Source organism: Euprymna scolopes, chromosome 10, assembly GCF_053919585.1.
Source record: "Euprymna scolopes isolate OS-2025 chromosome 10, ASM5391958v1, whole genome shotgun sequence".
NCBI classification, from domain to species: Eukaryota; Metazoa; Mollusca; class Cephalopoda; order Sepiida; family Sepiolidae; genus Euprymna; species Euprymna scolopes.
This window is the reverse complement of record NC_136491.1, coordinates 92,680,940-92,701,032: the sequence shown is the minus strand read 5'-3', so window position 1 is coordinate 92,701,032 and position 20,093 is coordinate 92,680,940. Positions and strand designations below refer to the sequence as shown.

General features: G+C 33.6%; 1 protein-coding gene across 4 annotated transcripts in view; it reads right to left on the bottom strand.

Moving 5' to 3' along the window:
* Nucleotides 1-20,093, bottom strand: part of LOC145286139 (deformed epidermal autoregulatory factor 1 homolog) — a 43,965-nt gene that overhangs the window by 16,884 nt on the left and 6,988 nt on the right. For all 4 annotated transcript variants that reach the window (XR_013869110.1, XR_013869111.1, XM_080134862.1 and 1 more), the window contains exons 2-3: nucleotides 7,045-7,250; nucleotides 3,310-3,442 (exon numbers count right to left, since the gene is read on the bottom strand). Coding sequence is in view for 2 of the 4 variants with exons in the window: in XM_080134862.1 (XP_079990988.1) it covers nucleotides 3,310-3,442; nucleotides 7,045-7,250 (339 nt within the window). In the remaining 2 variants the exon portion in view is untranslated. The remainder of the gene's footprint in view (nucleotides 1-3,309; nucleotides 3,443-7,044; nucleotides 7,251-20,093) is intronic.

The window sequence follows — 20,093 nt, the reverse complement described above, 5'->3', positions numbered from 1 at the left end:
TGCCTATTTTGTTTTGTCAAGTCACCAATTTACTAAAGCATTTGTATTAAAAAAAAAAAAAAAAAGTTTTCAGACCACAGTTTCGCTATTTCCAGAACCAACTAAAGCTTTTCCCCAGATATTTCTAACTCAGTCTATAAATACTGAAATTTGTTGGATATTTATTTTTTTCCAAATAGCATGAAATTGTATGGTATTACTAGAGAGAGTCATTTTATTTTATTTCTTTTTATACATGAGAAAAAAAAGCATTTTTTTTTTTAATGAAACATAACCTGGGTTCTAAAATTTTTGTTTTTAACATATAGTATAAAGAAAAAAAAAAGCTTGAATCAAGGAATCTTGCAAAAATCAGATAACTTATCAGATTTTAATGAAAATGAACAGAATTTTTTTTTTCTTATTTTAAATGTATAGTTTTTAGAATTTATTTTATCTAAACTTTCAAGATTATTTGGTAAATGTTTTCTCTTTGTTTATAAATATGTAAAAAGCTTTATCACAATTGTTGAAACTCATAAGAACCTGCTTGAATTAGCTTTAAAAATATATAAATCAGAAAAGTTATGTTATTTTAAAAATGTTTTTCTACTATACACTTAAACCAAATCTAAACTATTCTATTTACAAAAATTACATTAATTAGATTTGAACAAGATTATGTTCAAAGATCTCATAAAACAATTCAATTATGGATTTTTTTAACAGTTATTCATTTCTTAACAATAATGAAAACATATTTAAAATTCTTTTAGTTCATGTGTCTGGAAACTGGATGTGAAATTATACATTCGACTTGTAAAAGACATTTCGTTTTTTTTTTTGTTTAATAAATGCAAAAAGTATATTATAACAATTTCTTTAATAGATGTCTTACATTTTTTATTTCTGATTAATGTGAGAAGTTTGTGTAGTAAAGAATTAGATAAAATCTTTCAGCCTCTAAGCAAATGTATTTTTGTTTGGTAGAAGATTTTTTAGTGTGGGCTATGCAAGATAATTAAGTAAAATATTTATATGCGTTTAAAATACTCAAGCCAGAGTTCAATTTTATTATTCATTTTGTTTGTATGTATATATGAAAGGGGAATTATGTATTATGATTAGTGAAAATGTTTAGATAGTTGGGTGTAAGGTGATTTTTGTCCAATAGCAAGTTTGTGGTTATTAAAACCAGAGTCTACAAAAAACTATAAGACATTACATGAGAGCTACTACAAGTAAAGTGTAACCATTGTATTTGGATGTAAGTAATTGAGACGGGAAGGAGAATCTATCATTAAATGTTTAGAAACAGATGTTTATTGCAAGTATAACTAGCTTGTTTTGGTACAACTATGACAAGGATCTAGGTTATTTTTGTCAAAATTGGAAATATTTTCATATTTTCACCATTAGGGAATTGACGTTTCTTTTACCCAAGTCTTTTTAAGAAGAATGACTTAAGGATTTCACTTTCATTTTAATAGCACCATAACTACGATAATAATCTCCATTATTTTGATCAAAATTGAAAATATTTTCAAATTTTCACCAGCTTTGGGCAAATAACTCCACGACCTCACGGATGCTTTAGGAACAGCAAAGACATGGTAAAGCACTGCAACACTATTCTGGCAACTCCTGCTGCTGCGCTTGCTCTGACTGTATTGGCTTGCCTTTCTGTCAGACAGTGTAACGCAAAGAGAAGAACCCTGGTAACTGATCAAACCTAGGTCTCCTTATCATTCACTCAGGCCTGCATCTGGAGAGGGAACTCCAGCTTTGACTGTATAGATGCTGCAGTGCATCAGGCTAGATGCAGAATACCATTGTCTCATGAGAGAAGGTTGCCATCATCAACTAGCTTGTGCTGAATTAAGCAAGTGATTTTGATTTTTTTTAGAGATGAGAAATTATCAATAGACAAACAATATATTAGAATTCATACAGATTTCAAAAGTCAAACAAGTGAAGCATGCACGGTCCTCTGTGAGTGCACAGTGAACGAGGCATAAAAAAAATTACTAAGTTCAGCATTGTCCCCCCCCCTCAATTTAGCCCCAAAATTTCAAGTGAAACAAATAGTACCTAGCTTATCGTCAAGTCTCAAATAGTAACATATCCAATAATTGCAGAAAATTATAAGCTAGAAAAATAATTATTAATGAAAAACTTTTTTAGATAAAGTTTATATAGGGAATAAATTTTGTCCGACATTTTGAATTACATTCATCATGCGATGTAAGTAACAGAACTTAATTATCTCCCCTGTTAACATTTCTTTTAGTAAGTGTAATAGTAATTTGTTTCCTTTCGAAAATTTTTTTTGCTTATATTATTTTTCGACCTTATCGTTTTCTATAATTTTTGGATATGTTACTATTTGAGACCTGATAATTACATTAGGTACCATTTGTTTTTCACTTGAAATTCAATATTGTTTTCATTTGTATAATATAGAAGCACCAAAAAAACTTGAAAAATTAGAAAGATAAGTTAAAAATAGCTAATAGATCTAATTGGACTAAACACAATAAGTTTAAAGTGGAATCAACACAACTGAAATAGATATGTCGATTTCACATTGTTTAAATCTTATTTCGATAACTTCACAACTGTAATTATTAACATAAGGCAAGGCTTGAAAAGGAGAATATTTCTCTGAAATATGATATCCTGGTTTCACATCTACAACTGTATTGTATTTAAAGGATAAATATTTTATAAATTTAAAAAACAAAAAAAAAAAACAAAAAAAAAACACATTGCATAAATGTTTTTAACAACAATTCTTTAAATTTTAATTCATAGTACAGATAGATTTCATTGAAAATATTTTATGTAAATTTCTTAAATTCGGTTGAAAATAAATTTTAAGTTTGAATGGTAGTTCTGTTTGTTTTCCCCTTTTGTATAAAACTAAATTAAATAAGTTATAGCCAATATTATGTATCCTTACACCTAGCAACTAGGTTTCAAAATTCATAATGATCAATTGATTAGTTTCCTAGTGAATACTCTACATACAAATACGTAAACATCCTTAACTTTATATAAATAAAAATATTCATCAAAACGGATGTTGTTTTAATTACAATTATTTAAATTTGGTTTAAAATATATCAAAGTATCGTTTTCTTCAAAAGATGATTAAAAGAGGTTTCATTTTCTTCAAATGCATTTTAAAATTAAGTATCGATTTTTCAAACAAATGCCTAATATAAAGTCATGTATTATTTAATTGAAAAATCAAACTGTAAAAAAAAAATAAAATAAAAAATAAAAATAGATAGTAAAAATAATTTTTTATTGAATGTTAGAACTCACTGTCTTTTGACATCCCGGAAGGCACTAGCGTAGGAGATTTTGGTCGCTGTTTTTTTAAAGTTGGAGAGGGTGGGCCACTTTCACCTTCTCTTTTTCGCCGCTTATATGGAACAAATAATCGTATGGGTCCAGTCTATAAAATAAAAATAGAAAAGAAAAAAGTAATAACTTCAGTTTTTATAAACCTGGATTTGTCTTTATACTATCCAAATATTAAAATTAATATTTAAAACGAAAATCGACATTTTGCTTGAAATATTAATAAAAATTTTCCAAACAAATAACAGAAAAAAAAACTATCTATTCAAAAAACAATATGGTCAGTCAACATTGCTTGGCACCATGTACAATAAAATAAGAAAAGTTAAACAAGCTTTCTTTTAAAACTTCTATTTCCCTCCCTAACTGCTGTTGAACATACATAATACTTATTCTAAAATTGCTTCAAAATGCAACTTTCCCCTACCAGACATTATCTATATAAATAAAACAGTAAATGTATGCATGTCTGTGTATGTTTAGCAGATAAACTCTTAAACTACTGGTCACACAATACTGAAATTAACAGGAAATAATAATCATACACCAAGGATGGTTTATAGTGAGTAAAATCTTTGTTTGGATAGATAAATAATGTTCACAGAATTATATCGACAAGTTGAAATGAACAATTTGCATTTTAACTTGCCGATATAATTCTGTGAACATTATTTATCTATCCAAATATCCAGTAATAAAAAATATATCGACAAGTTGAAATGAACAATTTGCATTTCAACTTGCCGATATATTTTTATTACTTTTGTGCATGCACAAATTAAATCATAGCTAGAATTGATGTAATTTTGAATCTTTTGTTTTTATCTGTTGGGTTAGCTCAAACAGTAGGGAATGTGGCTGGAAGTTTACGGCTGGAGCGCTCAATGTTTTGGTTTCAATTCTAGCTGATGGCACCCAAGTCATTTTTTTAAAAATCTTTTGAAATCAGTACTAATATATATTTAACCCTGTGTATCGCTTTATTGCAGATCAATATTATTTTTAATTTTCAAATTGCTATGAATATATTTAACCCTGTGTATCGCTTTATTGCAGATCAATATTATTTTTAATTTTCAAATTGCTATGAAATACAGAGAAGTGAAATTTGATACACTGGAAGAGTATAATGATTTTTGTGGAATTTGAACAAATATTTTTAAAATTATGCTAATTTTTCTATTCTTTGGTAATTTTAAGTATGTACCACTTTATTGCAGGTCTCCCAAAATGCCTAGAAAAGTTGACAGCTTGTAAAAATGAACGTGTTATTGCATACCTTGCAGAAGGTTTATCTTGTATATCTAGCCAAGGAGCTTGGAGAGATTGAAGAACATGGTCTTCATTCGTTGAAAATCCAAACAATAAAACAAGGAAGGACAAAAACAAGTTAATTCCTGCTAGAAAAATTTTCCGTCAATTTATCAAGCAGCTGGGCAGCTGCTATATTTGACAAGGCTGGAATACCTTCCTTGTCCAGAAAGACACGCTGCAATGTCTTAAATGAAATTGCAAGAAACATTAAGCCCAAAGCAAGACCCGTTTTAAACCAAACTCATAAGGAAAAACGTTTGGCTTGGGCTCAGAAATACATGAAAACAAGCTTTGAAAATGTTCTTTCCACTGATGAGGCCAGAGAAACCGTTGATAGACCAGATGGGTGGATCTAAGTTTGGAGCCCTCTTGGATTCCCTACCCCTTGTTGATTTTGCCGTCAACAAGGAGGTGGAGGTGTCATGTTTTGGGCTGGAATAATCTGCGATGAACTAATTGGACCATTTCGATTGTGCGAAGGTGTCAAACTGACAAGCCAGTCTTATATTTTTAAATGAGCATTTGTCACCATTGCTTGATGACCTTCCTTTGGCGCGTCACCGCAAATTGATTTTTATGCACGACAATGCGCCATCCCACTCAGCCAAGGTTACGACATTCTACCTTTAGTCATTAATATAGAAAATTTGATGACATGGCCACCTTTTTTTCCAGATATAAACCCAATTGAGCAGCTCTGGTCAATAATATGAATAAGATGAAACTTTATGAAGGAGGTGTTCAATTTTCATTGAAGGATGAACTTTGAAGGAAGATTTTGGAAGTTTCCTATAGCATCACATCATCTCAAATCTGCCGATTGACATCATCAGTCGACAAGAGACTTCAAAATTATTTTGAAGAATGGAAGTTATGTGAATAAATAAATATTTCCTTAAACAAAATAATGTGAAATTCGTTCTTGTTTTTGGTTTATATTGTTACTGGAGATGTTCTTTATTTCATATAAATAGAAATATGAAGTTAGAATTTTGTTTTATTACCGAAAATATACATTTTTAGACACATGCAATAAAGTGATACACACTTAAAATTACTAGAAAATAGAAAAATTAGCATAACTTTCAAAATATTTGTTCAAATTCCACAAAAGTCAGGAAAATAAGGCACCTTGTTATCCTCTTCCAGTATATCAAATTTCACTTCCCTGCATTTTATAGCAATTTCAAAATTACAAAAAAATATTGACCTGTAATAAAGCAAAACACAGGGTATATATATATATATATATATATATATATATTAAACAATAATTTGGCTCTGTAATAATAAATATGAAATATGCAGAAATTAAAATATATTTAAATGTATTTTATGACTGCCCTCCCCTACTCATATCATATACATTTGAAAAACAACTGCTGCAATTTGGATTTTAACTCAGTAAATTTTATTCAAATGTTTAAAAACCAGTTGTGAAATTGCAGTAAAGTTTTTCAAAAGAACCCTCCTCATCAATATTTAAAAATAAATTGTCAGTTTTTGTTTAAAAACTTACAATTTTAATTTGATTAAAATTTAATTGATTTGAATGAATTTGTTACACTGAGAACTAAAAATGATTTAGTTCCAAGAAATCCTCATGATGTTTCATTAAACATTTGTTTCATATGCTCGCATGTGTAAGACAGTTTTTAGAAATTAACTTCCAAACTAATTTGGCTCTGGCTTTCTTTTTATTTATCCCTCTTTCTCTCAAATCTATCCTTACTACTTTCTGCCATATCTTTCTTACCCTTCCTTTGCCAACTGACCCTCTTACCTCAACTGTCCTACATTCATTAACTCATAACTCTTGCCTTGTGTTCCAATGCTATTAGCAAGGTAACAAAACTTAACCTCAATAGCTTTGCCATACAAATATACTTGTGACACAGAGTTTTTATCCGTCTCCATTGTCTTACACATCTTGCACACAAACTAATTATCTCATAGCCTGTAATTCCAATGCATTTCTTGTGTACCTAATGTTTACAAGTACCACATAAAATTGAGTTGAGCACCAAATTAAATTCTTGTTAAATTTATTTTTAAGGAAAATTTTTTTAAGTCTGATGTGGTATAGTTCACATATTTAAGGATAACAAAACTGGTAATTTGGAACTGAAGCTGCGAGTTGGACATGCAAGCCCTTAACGGTTTACTTGCAAATTTAGTTACCAATTGTTGCTACCCAACACAGACGTCTATTATTGTACCTATCAGAGCAAGTTTATTATATATTATTATATATGTGTATGGTTTCTACTTAACGATACAATAAAGTCTTTTAAAGAAAAAATTTGTTAAGTTTGTGCAAATAATTTATATTTCAAAAGTTTACTATCAAAAATAATAGAAAAAGAAAAGACAAATACATACGACAGATTCATCATCGCAGCATGCAGCACAGGTACATGATGTTGCATGTGGTCGTAGTAAACCATCTTCGATTAGACATTGAAGAGTACGCCCACCATATCGGATACTTCTTTTCCAATCTTTGCTACTTGCACGGCCGCTAAATGCCTCAAATTCATTAGGCGTGTACCACAGATTTGCACTTTTAATACATTTTCCTCGTCCACCTGTGAAATAAAAAAGTTTAAAAAAATTATGTTGTATTAGTTGAATTATTTATATTACTGTTCTCATCTTGAGCATTATTTTCATAATGTTTCAGTTGATGCAACCTCTAACCTTCAGGTGTATCTTGAGAACCTGTGAAAAATTTAATTCATAGAGAACTCTTTATTTAATCCATAGAGGTATCATGTTTTTGTTCTGTCAGCCATGACTGAGCAGAAGTGTTATGTAATTTGTTTAGCACAAAGGTCTACTTTAAAAAATTTCTGGCTATGGAATACTTGGAAACTTCTTCTCAACCATCAAATCCTTTCTCTCCGATAAGTTTATACACGTTGCAGAAGTCTAAAGCTTCATATATCATTGCTGGTGTACTTTAAGGATCCATCCTGGGCCCAACTCTTATCTTTATCAATGATCTCACAAATCACATTCTTAAGTTCATTCATTGACATATGCATACACCATCTATGATAACATTTTAAGGGCCAGCAACGACCAAGATCTGAGTCTCACCTCTAACCTTGGGTATGTGGTGCAATGAGTGGGCAAAAAGTGACTGGTTAATTTTAATACATCCAAAACCAAGTTTCTATCTTTTCATCAATACTGATATTGATATGAATGGCTCAGATCTTGAAGAAGCACCTTGCTTCAGCCAAGATTCTGGGACTAACAATTCATAATAAAAAGAAGTTGATTATTTCTGTGTCAATTTCGACAATATAGAAAAATAACAAGGCAATTCCTACGCAAATCTTTCACTCAACATTTCCAGCACCCTCTTTGACTCACTCTCTCAAATACATAATCCTACATAAGTAGCAGCAAATATTTCACCCTCATTAAATTAAGTCCTCCCATAGAATCCGAAATCATCTGGTCTTTTTTCATAGCCATACATATCCACATGTCATCGAAAAAATTATTCACCTTTTTAAATAAAGTCCTTTAATATGTACTGTTAGCCTAGAAACTTAACTTTTTAACCGCTCACCTGCTTTGGTTGCTTGGTTCTACGAAATAATGGAATATGCCATCATCAACAGTTCAACATAGATACTAGAAATGCACAATCTTCAGAACAGGAGTTTGTTTTTTCGAACATGAAAAATACTAAACATTCGCAGTGGTGATTTCAAATACACATAACCAAACAAACAAGATTTTGTTACATACTGTACAGTTCCTATTTCGAATTTATTTTTTGAATATAAAACCATATCTTAACAAAACCCATTTTGTTTAAAAGAAAACATACTGATTCACACAACATTTATATTTTTTCTCTATGCTTTTTTACCATTCATTTTCATTACACTTTAATATGTATGGAGGCCCTGAAGAGAATGAATATTTTTTTTGTCTCACTTTGCTTACTTACATACAACATTGCAATGGAATTATGTGTTGATTTATTTCTTACTTTCATAACTATTTCAATCGAAAAATACAAAACCAATTACAACACATTTTATGCTTTAAAAGCTAATATTTCCTTCACTGAAGTCAAATAATGATATACATGAATTATGTGTTTGTTCGTATTGAAAATAACCTACTTTTTTTTAACGCCTTAAGATTTTGTAAAATACTGAACACTTTAATGATCGTATTTTCAGGTTATATCTTCAATTTTCTTGCATATAATTATACTATAAATTTTTTTTTTTTTTGGGGGGGGGGGAATAGATTTTTCATTGATTTATAAAAACAATTCTATTAAAAAAAGAAAAAAAAAATTATTATTAATGTTATTTATTGCGGACTATTATCCTCATCTTTTAGTTTCATGACGCTTCGTTGAGCGGTTGATAGAGACGTTGAATCTCTACGGTTCCAAGTGAGAATTGTCTAAAGATAGCAGTTTCAATCCTACTCAAGGCCGGTTAGAGGCTTACTTGGCCAAAAATGTGGTGAAACAACAACTATGGAAGGTAGTAATTGCAGTGGATGAAGTCAGGAGATTCAGTTCCTATCCCGTCGCAGTTACCACCTGACGAAGACCAGAGTAATAGTTGGCCGAAACGTTGTGAAACAACTAAGAAAAGATGAGAATAATTGTCCACATTGACCTTCGGGACAAGATCAAAGTGTAGTATCTGTTCTTCAGATGTTGCACTTCAATTTCTTGTTCTATCAGTGGAGGAGAAATCCTTCACGACCGAGACAATTTTTATTTTTGTTCCTTTTCTCCACGTTAAAAAAAAACGACCCTGGTGTCTAACTGTCCTGTGGGAAAGTATTGTAAATAGGAACTAAGAAAAGATGAGAATAATTGTCCGCAATAAATAAAAATTAATAAAATAATACTCATCTCAATAATGAATTTCAATTAAGTAAAAAAATAAAAAAATAATTGTTATTTATTTTAACAACAAAAAAAAAGTATTTAAACTATTCAGTAATTTTGCCCAACACTTTCACAAGCAAAAATACCAAACAAATCGAGTTTGTTGAGTACCGTGTTGTGTAATTTGTTTTACTTTCAGTCAGTTTTCATTCCATTTATGTAGCTGGAAAGTGTTAACATTTCCATACATATATTTCTTCATTTGTAATATAATTTTCAGAGAGTTTTATTTCTCCAATTTTACATATAAATTTATGAAGTGACAGTACACATAATAGTCAGCATAGCTCCCTCCCTCATTCATGTTAAGACTAGCATTCTAAATAACATTATATCACAAACAAACAATTGTCAAACCACAAGCATCATAATCGTTATTACTGTTAGTATTGTTGTAGGTGGTAATTTTTGTTTAGTTATCATTGCTAATACTTTTTATTATAGTACTATTTTTATTTTCTACATTCTTAAAAACTTTAGTTTTTATTATTAGTAATAGTATTTGTAGTAGTATTCTTTTTGTTATTTTACTATGCTTAATATTACTGTTATTAATGTTATTTCATTTATTACCATTCCATTTAGTATTTTATTTCTTTTCTTAATTGTACCTATTTAATCACCATGGATAGTTCTTTTAGTATCATTATGGATATTGCTATCAGTAATATCATCACCATTTTTCTTAGTATTACTATTATCATTCACATCATTAGTAGTAGTAGTATTACAATTTCTTCACTTAATCTAATTTCCCAAGCAATGCCGGGTTGTGACATGGGTAAGCTAGTTAATTTAATAAAATTAAAACCCAATTTAAGTTGTAAACAATTTTTTTCCTTTGAAGATTGTAACGTTGGGTATGGGGCAGCCAACATCCCCCTGCTTTTTATTGAAACCAACCGAGAGCTCTTTTTACTATCCTCGTTGTTCCCTTAAGTGCAATTGCACTTGGTTCACCAGGAATATTAGTTAGGTAGGACTTCAAGTTCTACTTCCTTAGCCCTGGGACACCTATAATAACTGATATGATTGATATCTCCCTAAGATTTCAGTTTCTTGTATTGGTAACTTTATTAGTAAGAAGATAAATTGCTCAATGTCAATGAGATATCTGTAGATTAGGAAATTATCATTGAAATTAAGAATGAATTTCTTAAATTTCATTAATAATTTTATATATATAAAAAGAAATTGCATACATTGCTTTAAATACTTTCATTTTTAAAGGGGTATTTAGGTCATTAAATAAACTGAATTTCTTTTTATTTGCATCAATCATTTAAATCCCCCACCCCCTTCCTTTACATTTGTTCAGTTGTTAAGTGTTGGATGAAATTTTTATATTTATTGTTAAACTTGATTTTGTCAGATTTTTCTGACTTACACATTTTACTTTTGTTATTTAATACTGAAAGTAATCTATTAAGGAAATTAAGTCTGAATCATTGTTTGGTTATTTCATTGTTTTCTTTCAAAGATTTTTTGCAGTAAAATATCTTGCAGCATTCAATATGAATGCATATCTGTGAGAAAGAGAGAGAGAGAGAGTGCGTGCGTGTGTGAGAGAGAGAGAGTGCGTGTGTGAGAGAGTGAGAGTGTCTGCGTGTGTGTAAGAGTGTCTGCGTGTGTGTGAGAGTGTCTGCGTGTGCGTGAGAGTGTCTGCGTGTGCGTGAGAGAGTGCGTGTGCGTGAGAGAGTGCGTGTGCATGAGAGAGTGCGTGTGCATGAGAGAGTGCGTGTGAGAGTGTCTCTGAGAGTGTCTCTGTGAGAGTGCCTGTGTGTGTGTGAGAGTGCCTGTGTGTGTGTGTGTGTGCGTGAGAGTGCCTGTGTGTGTGTGTGTGCGTGAGAGTGCCTGTGTGTGTGTGTGCGTGAGAGTGTGTGTGTGCGTGAGAGTGTGTGTGCGCGTGAGAGTGTGTGTGCGCGTGAGAGTGTGTGTGCGCGTGAGAGTGTGTGTGCGCGTGAGAGTGTGTGTGCGCGTGAGAGAGTGTGTGTGTGTGAGAGAGTGTGTGTGTGCGTGTGTGAGAGAGTGTGTGTGTGTGAGAGAGTGTGTGTGTGCGTGTGTGTGTGAGAGTGTGTGTGTGCGTGTGAGAGAGTGTGTGTGTGCGTGTGTGAGTTTGTGTCCCATCTTCCAACGTAGACCCCTACTACCATGTCTCCTTCTCCAAGACCAGGGGTCTACGTTCCAACCTTTCAGAGGTTGAAACCCAATTACAGGAGACGACACCGGACATATTCTTTCTAAGCGAAACTGGAATAGGGCCGACCACTTCCCTAGAGGAGTTCATAATTAACGGATACTCTAATTTAACATCTAAATCTGACCCCCAAGATCGCCATGGGCATGGAATATGTGCCTACATTAAAGATGACTTCCCATGTGGCAGGGATATCTCTAGAGAAGATCCTAATTTACCTTATATGTGCTTCCAGGTTGCACTTGCTTACACACTGCATTTATATTGGCCCTCTATTAGCCCCACAACAGCGGAGTTACTATCTTTAAGAGCATATCTGAGAAAATAGACCACATCCTGTCTGCACACCCCTCGGCTAACATCCACATCTGTGGTGATTTCAACGTCCATAACGTGGAATGGCTGACCCACTTAAATAAGACGGACGATGAGGAGAGGTTCTGTCATGATTTTGACATTGCTTATGACCTCAAACAGATTGTTTGCAAGCCCACCCGTGTGCCCGATACTACAGGTCAATATGCAAGCCTCCTAGACCTTTTTCTCTCAACTTCCCCTGAGCTATGTTCATGCTCTGTTCTTTCTCCTCTAGGATCCTCCGACCAGTCCGTCGTATCAGTTAAGATAAAAATGAAATGTAATAAGTCCCCAGATGTACCCCTCCACCGTACTGTATACCGATACTACATGGCTGACTGGGATAGCTTTCGTACATTTATATCTGATCTACCTCTGCATTCCATGTTTAAAAAGGATGTGTCCTCTATAGTATCAGACCTGACCGAATAGTTAATTGTAGGCATAGACCGATTCATACGATATAAAAAATTCCAACAAAAACCTACTAGCCAGCCATGGTTCTCCCCAGAATGTGCTGCTGCCATCGCGCACAGAAATCACTTTTTCCATAGCTACCAACATAATAGATGCACTGAGACTAAAGCTGCTTTCAGGACTGCCAGCAACCACTGTAAAAGAGTAATAAAAAATGCAAGAGAGCTATATGCCCAGTCTTTTACATCCAAAGTAGCTGATCAGTTGCTTGGTTCCCACCAGTTTTGGCAAATAACAAATAGGATCCTGAATAGAAGTGTGCGTTCTATCCCAACCATTATCAACGGACCAGAGGTCATCTCGTCAGCTTCAGACAAGGCCAAACTATTTGCCAAGAACTTTGCAGCTAATTCTACCATATGCGATGAAGGCCATCAACTCCCCATATTTCCTCCTATAACACACAACACGTTAGGTAACATACAAATATCTGTGCATGAGGTCGCCAAGCTAATCAAGAACCTTGATTCTAGTAAAGCTACTAGCCCTGACGGCATCCCAATTATAGTGTTAAAAAAGCTTCAACCAGAACTTGCTCTCATACTTACAAAACTGTTTAAGCGTTGCCTTAAGGAGAAGTGCTTTCCAACACCCTGGAAAACCTCATCAGTATGCCCTGTATTTAAGAACTCAGGTGATAAGTCATCTCCCTCTCAGTACAGACCAATAAGTCTCCTGTGTGTCATGAGGAAGTTGCTGGAATCCATATTAAATAGAAAAATAGTCAACCACTTCAGCAGAAATAACCTTCTTAGTGACACACAATATGGTTCCCGTTCTGCACGATCTACCGCAGATATGCTAACAGTTATATTTCATAGGATTAGTGAATCTCTTGACAAAGGTTTCCTTTTCATAGCAATTGCTCTTGACATATCAAAAGCCTTCGACAAGGTATGGCATAAAGGCCTACTTCACAAGATCTCCAGCTACAGTATAACTGGAAATATTCTCTCTATCATCAAATCATTTCTCTCTGATAGGCTCATAAGAGTAGTGGTTGATGGACAAAAATCAGAGGTCTGCAGTATTAATGCTGGAGTCCCTCAGGGGTCAATCCTGGGCCCAACTCTCTTCCTGATCTACATCAATGATCTCCCTAAACATATACTTAAATCATTCGTTAACATCTATGCTGATGACATGACCATCTACGGCAACATCAAAGACTGTAAATGACAAAGCTTCCTCTGATTTTCTCTCCTCTGATCTCGAACGAGTGGTTCAGTGGAGGAAGATGTGGCTGGTTACCTTTAATGCATCTAAAGCCAAACTCCTATCTTTACATCATCAACGCTCTGATCCCCATTTGGCGTCAATTGAAATGGATGGCTCTCGTCTAGGAGAAGCCCCCCCACCTCCGTTTTGACAAGCTTCTGGGCTTGACCTTCACTCCTGATCTGAAATGGAACACGTACATCAAGTCTGTTGCCACTTCTCTGAAAAAAGCCTTTTGTAGACATATAGAAAAAGCGAACACACATACATACATAGATACATTTTCGCTTTTATATATATAGATTTAATATCTTAAATTAAAAATGGCTACTTTTTACAATGTGACCCAGTGTCGTTTAACCTCCTAAAAAAAAAAAAAAAAATAAAAAAAATAAAAAAAAAATTAAGACCTACTTTTTGGGGGCCTAATACATTTAAAGTCTATAAATAATATGAAAGAGGAAATTTTGAACAAAAAAAATTAACGTAAAATAAGAACCCACTTTTTTGCTACAAAGCGTTCAACGAGACAGGTCATCTCCAGCACCTTTTCAAGTTTGTCGATCGATGTAAGGGGTGGGGGGGAAACGTGAAAAATACAATTTTTTTGTGGTGGGGGGCAGGAATTACATTTGAAACATAAAATAACGATAAATGTAATTATTTTTATGAGATCATTCGGTACTTTCACCTAACATTTTTATAATCAAAACGAACCCAAAATATGACAAATTGTTTTGGGGGGCGGGGGAGGATTACATTAGAAATATAAAATGAAAAATTTTCATTTAATAGGTTTTGGAATTAATTTTTGGTAGATTTTTTTTTTTTTTTTTTTGCGATCGCATGGGCATTCGCTGCTATTTTTATTGAAACAAAAGTTGTAATGATTTATTTTTAATTATTTTTTTTTGTTGGGAGTGGGAGGGGGGTTCTTTCTAGTGCTCAATATCCGGAGAATAGTTTCTTCTCTTTGTAGCCCTTCTGCCGAAATATCTGGTGGAGAGGGTATCATTTACTTCTTTTTTGGGGCGATTACATTTCCATGTTTTCATCCGTTTTTTTTTTTTTTTTTTTTTTGTGGGGGTATCCACATTGCCTATGATGAAAATGATTAGTATACAGGTGTGCTTTAAATAGAACTTCATGTCAACCCAGGCAACGCCGGGTATCCATGCTAGTATATATATATATATATATATATATATATATATATATATATATATATATATATAAGCAGTTCAGCCCGGCTTTGCTCGGGCCATATGTACTGTTCATAGCTTTATGTATATTAAAAAGTTTGACATATCCAGATAACCTACATTTAGAATTTCAAGTGTTTAGACCCAAAATTGGCAGAGGAGTTTGGTAGAGTCTTCAAAGGTCAACTCTTTCAACTTGATCTCTTAGCAGCCAAATTTTCGCCCAATAACTGATTAAAAAGTTGCTGCATGTCTGAATACCCTTTATATAAAATTTCAAATGTTTAGACCCAAAATTGGCTAAATAGTTTGCTAGAGCCCACAAAGGTCAAATCTTTTGAACTTTGACCTCTTGGCAGCCAAATTTTCGGCCAAAAACCGATTCAAAAGCTTGCCCTATGTCTGAATACACTATGTAAAATTTCAAATGTTTAGCCCAAAATTTGGCTGAGTAATTTGGTAGAGACCGCAGAGGTCAAATTTTGTTTAACTTTGACCCCAAGTTTTACCCCTTAACATTTTTTTGGGGCTTAAATCAAATTAAAAAGTTTGTCCAAGTAACCTACATCTAAAATTTCAAGTGTTTAGACCCAAAATTGGCAGGTCCTGGATATGACCTTAAACTATATCCGTTGGTGAGGCCCCAGCTTGCGGACTTTGGGGAGTGTGGAGCCACCCTTTAATTGCCATTGCTCCCAGGTCCACTCTGACCCAACATGGTATTAACTGTTAGGGTTCCAACTATGTGTTAAATAGAAACAGACTTGGAAAAAAAACAAAAAAAAACAAATATATTCTATTAAAAAGCTTTTCTTCAAAATCACTGGATTAGGCATTAAATAACTTGAAAAGTGTTGATATACCGTAAAACAAAAACAACCAACCAACCAACCAAAATTGGCAGAGGAGTTTGGTAGAGTTTTCAAATGTCAAGTCATTGAACTTTGACAACCAAATTTCTAGCCGAAAACCGATTTTCCCAAATCTCAATACCCCTTATGTCAAATCTCTAGTCTGTAGACTTAATTGACAGAGTAATTTGGTAGGGTGTACACACACAGACAAACAATTTCATTTTTACATATAGATATGTCTGTTTATTATACAAACATTATTTGTTCCATATGTGCATACATGTTTCAGTGGAATCCTAATTGGAGGAGATTGTATATAATCATATATTGCTAATTGTAGGTATAGACCACTTCATACCCTCCAAAAAATTCCAGAAAAAACCTAACAGCCAGCCGTGGTTCCCTACAGAATGTACTGCTGACATTGTGCATGAAAATCACTATTTCCTTTGCTTCCAACATAATAGATGTACTGAGACTAAAGCCGCCTACAAGACTGCCAGCAACCATTGTAAAAGAGTAATAAAGACAAGAAAAAGTTGTATGCTCAGTCCATCAAGTACAAAGTAGCTGAGCAGCGGCTTGGTTCCCACCAGTTTTGGCAAATAACAAGCAAGGTCATAAATAGAAGAGTGTGCTCTACCCCAACTATCATCAATGGATCTACTTGTCAACATCAGACAAAGCCCATGTCTTCGCCAAGAACTTTGCAGTTAATTCTACCCTATGCGGTCAGAGCCGTCAAACCCCTATTTCCTCCTGTGTTTGAAAACACTATGCAACATGCAAATATCTATGTGTGATGTTGCCAAGCTAATCAAAAACCTCGATTCCAGTAAAGCTAAACTAGCCCTGACAGCATTCCTATTATAATGCTCCAAAAGCTTCAACCAGAACTAGCTCCTATACTTACAAAGCTGTTTAAGCGTTGTCTTAGGGAGAATTACTGGTAAACCTCATCAGTATGTCCCGTATTTAAGCTTTCAAGTGATCGGTCATCTCCCTCTCAATACAGACCAATCAGTCTCCTGTGCATCATGAGAAAGTTGCTGGAATCCGTGTTAAATAGAGAAGTAATCAACCACTTCAGCAAAAATAACCACCTCAATAACATGCAATATGGTTTCCGTTCTGATAGATGTGTTATATATGGAAGGGAGCTACATGCCAATTATACAGATGCATATTCCAAATATTGTCTGGAAGAGAGATGTTTCTACAATTTCATGCATCACAAGTTATTTCTTAGCACATATGTCATACTCTGAGAAGTCTTCCTCAAGAAAAATAAATCAGAACAATTTGCTATTTACCTCTAACATCAGATATCTGAAAGTGAGAATATATCTGCAGACATGATGTCCAAGGTGATTAGAGCATTTTTATTGAACTCATGCACTAAAACTCCTAACTTCTCAAAGACAACACATCCTCACTAAATTTGAAAATGATATCTTCCAAACACCAATCTTGATATTTTGTGTAACATCAGCTCTGAGAAAATAGGACTTCTATTCTAGAATAAAAAGGACCTATTCTTTCAAACCTAATACAAGTAGAATCATTAAGACACTTTTTCTCAACCGATGCTAATCTATACACCTATAAAAGTGAAATTGTCTGTGTGTGTGTGTGTGTGTACATTTCCCTACAAAATTACTGTCAATTTTCAGTCTACAGACTCTAGATTTGACATAAAGGGTATTGATATTTGGGAAAATCTTTTTTTATCTGTTTTCGGCCACAAATTTGGTTGTCAAGGGGGTCAAAGTTCAACGATTTGACTTTTGAAAACACTACCAAACTCCAATGCTAATTTTGGGTCTAAACACTTGAAATTTTAGATTTAAGTTCCTTGGATATGGATCAAACTTCTTAACTTGATTTGAGCCCAAAACAATAAATGTTAGAGGGTCAAAATTAGAGTCAAATTAAAAATTTGACCTCTCAGCCAATTTTTGGTCAAAATATTTGAAATTTTACATAAAGTGTATTCAGACATAGGGCAAGCTTTTTAATTGGTTTTTGGCTGAAAAATTGGCTGCCAATCGGTCAAAGTTAAAAAGATTTGACCTTTGCAGTCTCTAGCAAACTATTCAACTAATTTTGGGTCTAAACATTTGAAATTTTATATAAAGGGTATTCAGACATGCAGCAAGTTTTTTTATCAGTTTTTAGGCAAAAATTGGCTGCTAAGAGGTTAAAGTTGAAAGAATTGACCTTTGCAAACTCTACCAAACTCCAACAATTTTGGGCCTAAACACTTGAAATTTTAGATGTTGGTTACCTGGACACAAGTCAGACTTTTTAATATATATATATATATATATATATATATATATATATATACACACACACATACACATACGAAGTTATGAACAGTACATATGGCCAGAGCAAAGCTGGGCTGAATTGGTCATAGAGAGAGACATTTAAGTTCAGATGAAATCAGATATTTGATTGTGGATGAATGCCTATATAGTGTGAGAACATCAAGTCTCCAGATATACGATTTGAGCATGTGCCTGTTGAAATCACTAGACCGTCACCCATCTGTGACAAATATACAGGGTATCCATAAAGTCTCTTTACAAGTTAATAAGTTTATGAAGAATACAGCTGAGATACCTCAACTGCATTCATTTTGATTTACAAAAATTTTTTATTTTTAGTTTATTTATTATACCCTTATGCGGACATTATTGATTGCATAAAAGTCATCAAGATTGTACTCAAGGTCTTCCTCAGTCTTGGTTACCCACACCTCCCTTTAACACAGACCCTGTTTACATAAATTTCTTGTTCCATTCATAAATTGAAGAACATGATGGTGGATCTTTACCATACATAGTTCTTTACATTTGCTGAATGTGTACATCTAATTGCATCTCAAACAAATCACATATCAACTTTGGCTGTGACCTTAGCTGGTGTGCTCTCTTAACTATAGAAATAATAGTAGAAGAGCACCAAACTTCAACCCACTCTTGCTTATAATCATCCTTGATGAACCGACAAAAACTTGGAGAAATGGTGCTCTGGAAGATTCTGCATGTGGATGATACTGTTATCAGGGTGCTTAGTGCAACAGGAGTACAGTATTTAGGAGGTAGAAATCAGTGCTTGAAAGAGGCAGTTTCAGAGTAAATATGACGAAGACAAAGCATATGATATCTGATTCCAAAGAGATTATATATGCTCCACAATGCAAATATCCATGCAGCCTTTTTAAGCATAGAACTGGCTTCAACTCCATTAAATGAAGAACATCCAGTAAGTGGCGTCACAAAAGGTGTATTAACCTGCTAGTATTACAAATGCAGTTAGTTTCACTTGCAGCACTTGTCAAAATCCAATTCCCATGGAAAAACAAGGTGTTTTTTTTGTTTTTTTGGTCCCCTAACAAAACAAGGGTGGACCTGTAAATTCACCCATTGTCTGTTTGTCTGCACTTTTCTCAATAACTATGCTTTAGAATTTTGAAATTTTGCACAAACATTAAACATGATACAAGTAAAAAAGTAATGGAACAGATTTTGTGGGAAACTCCGGTTGCCCCCCCCCCCCAGGGGTGCCTTTCGGGTTAAAATGACTAAAGTGTACACTTTTGTGCTTATCAAAAAAAAAAAAAAAAAAATATTGATGTCTGATTTTTATAAAACTTTCTGAAAAGTTGTAACTAACTGATTTCTATATAATTTTGTTTGTCTATACTTGGTGATAACTCTTTGGTGTGCCCCAGGGACTCTTTTAGAGCTAATAAAAACACTCCATTTTTGGGACTATTTTATCATATTTGTCGAAAATTTTCTGTGCATATCTATTTAGCAGTTTTGCATGGTGTTGAACTCAAATTTAAGTATGTTAAGGCCTTGGGGATTTTGGGGCTAAATGGGAGGGGAAATGATGGACTTAGTCATTTCTTTTTTTCTATGGTGCAGAACTCAAATTTACATATGTTAAGGACTAAAACTGCACCATTTGTTCATCTTCAAAGATTTCACGTCTCTGGGGACTTTTGGGGCTAAATGGGGGGGGGGGTCGGTCAGATGCTGCACTTGAGTAATTTTTTTAGGATTCGTTTTATCCGTTCACTCGGAGAGGGACTATTCATGCTTCACTTGTTTATTATTTAATTCAATATCTTAGGACTTTACTAATTATCTTTGAAATAGTCCCAGAAAACT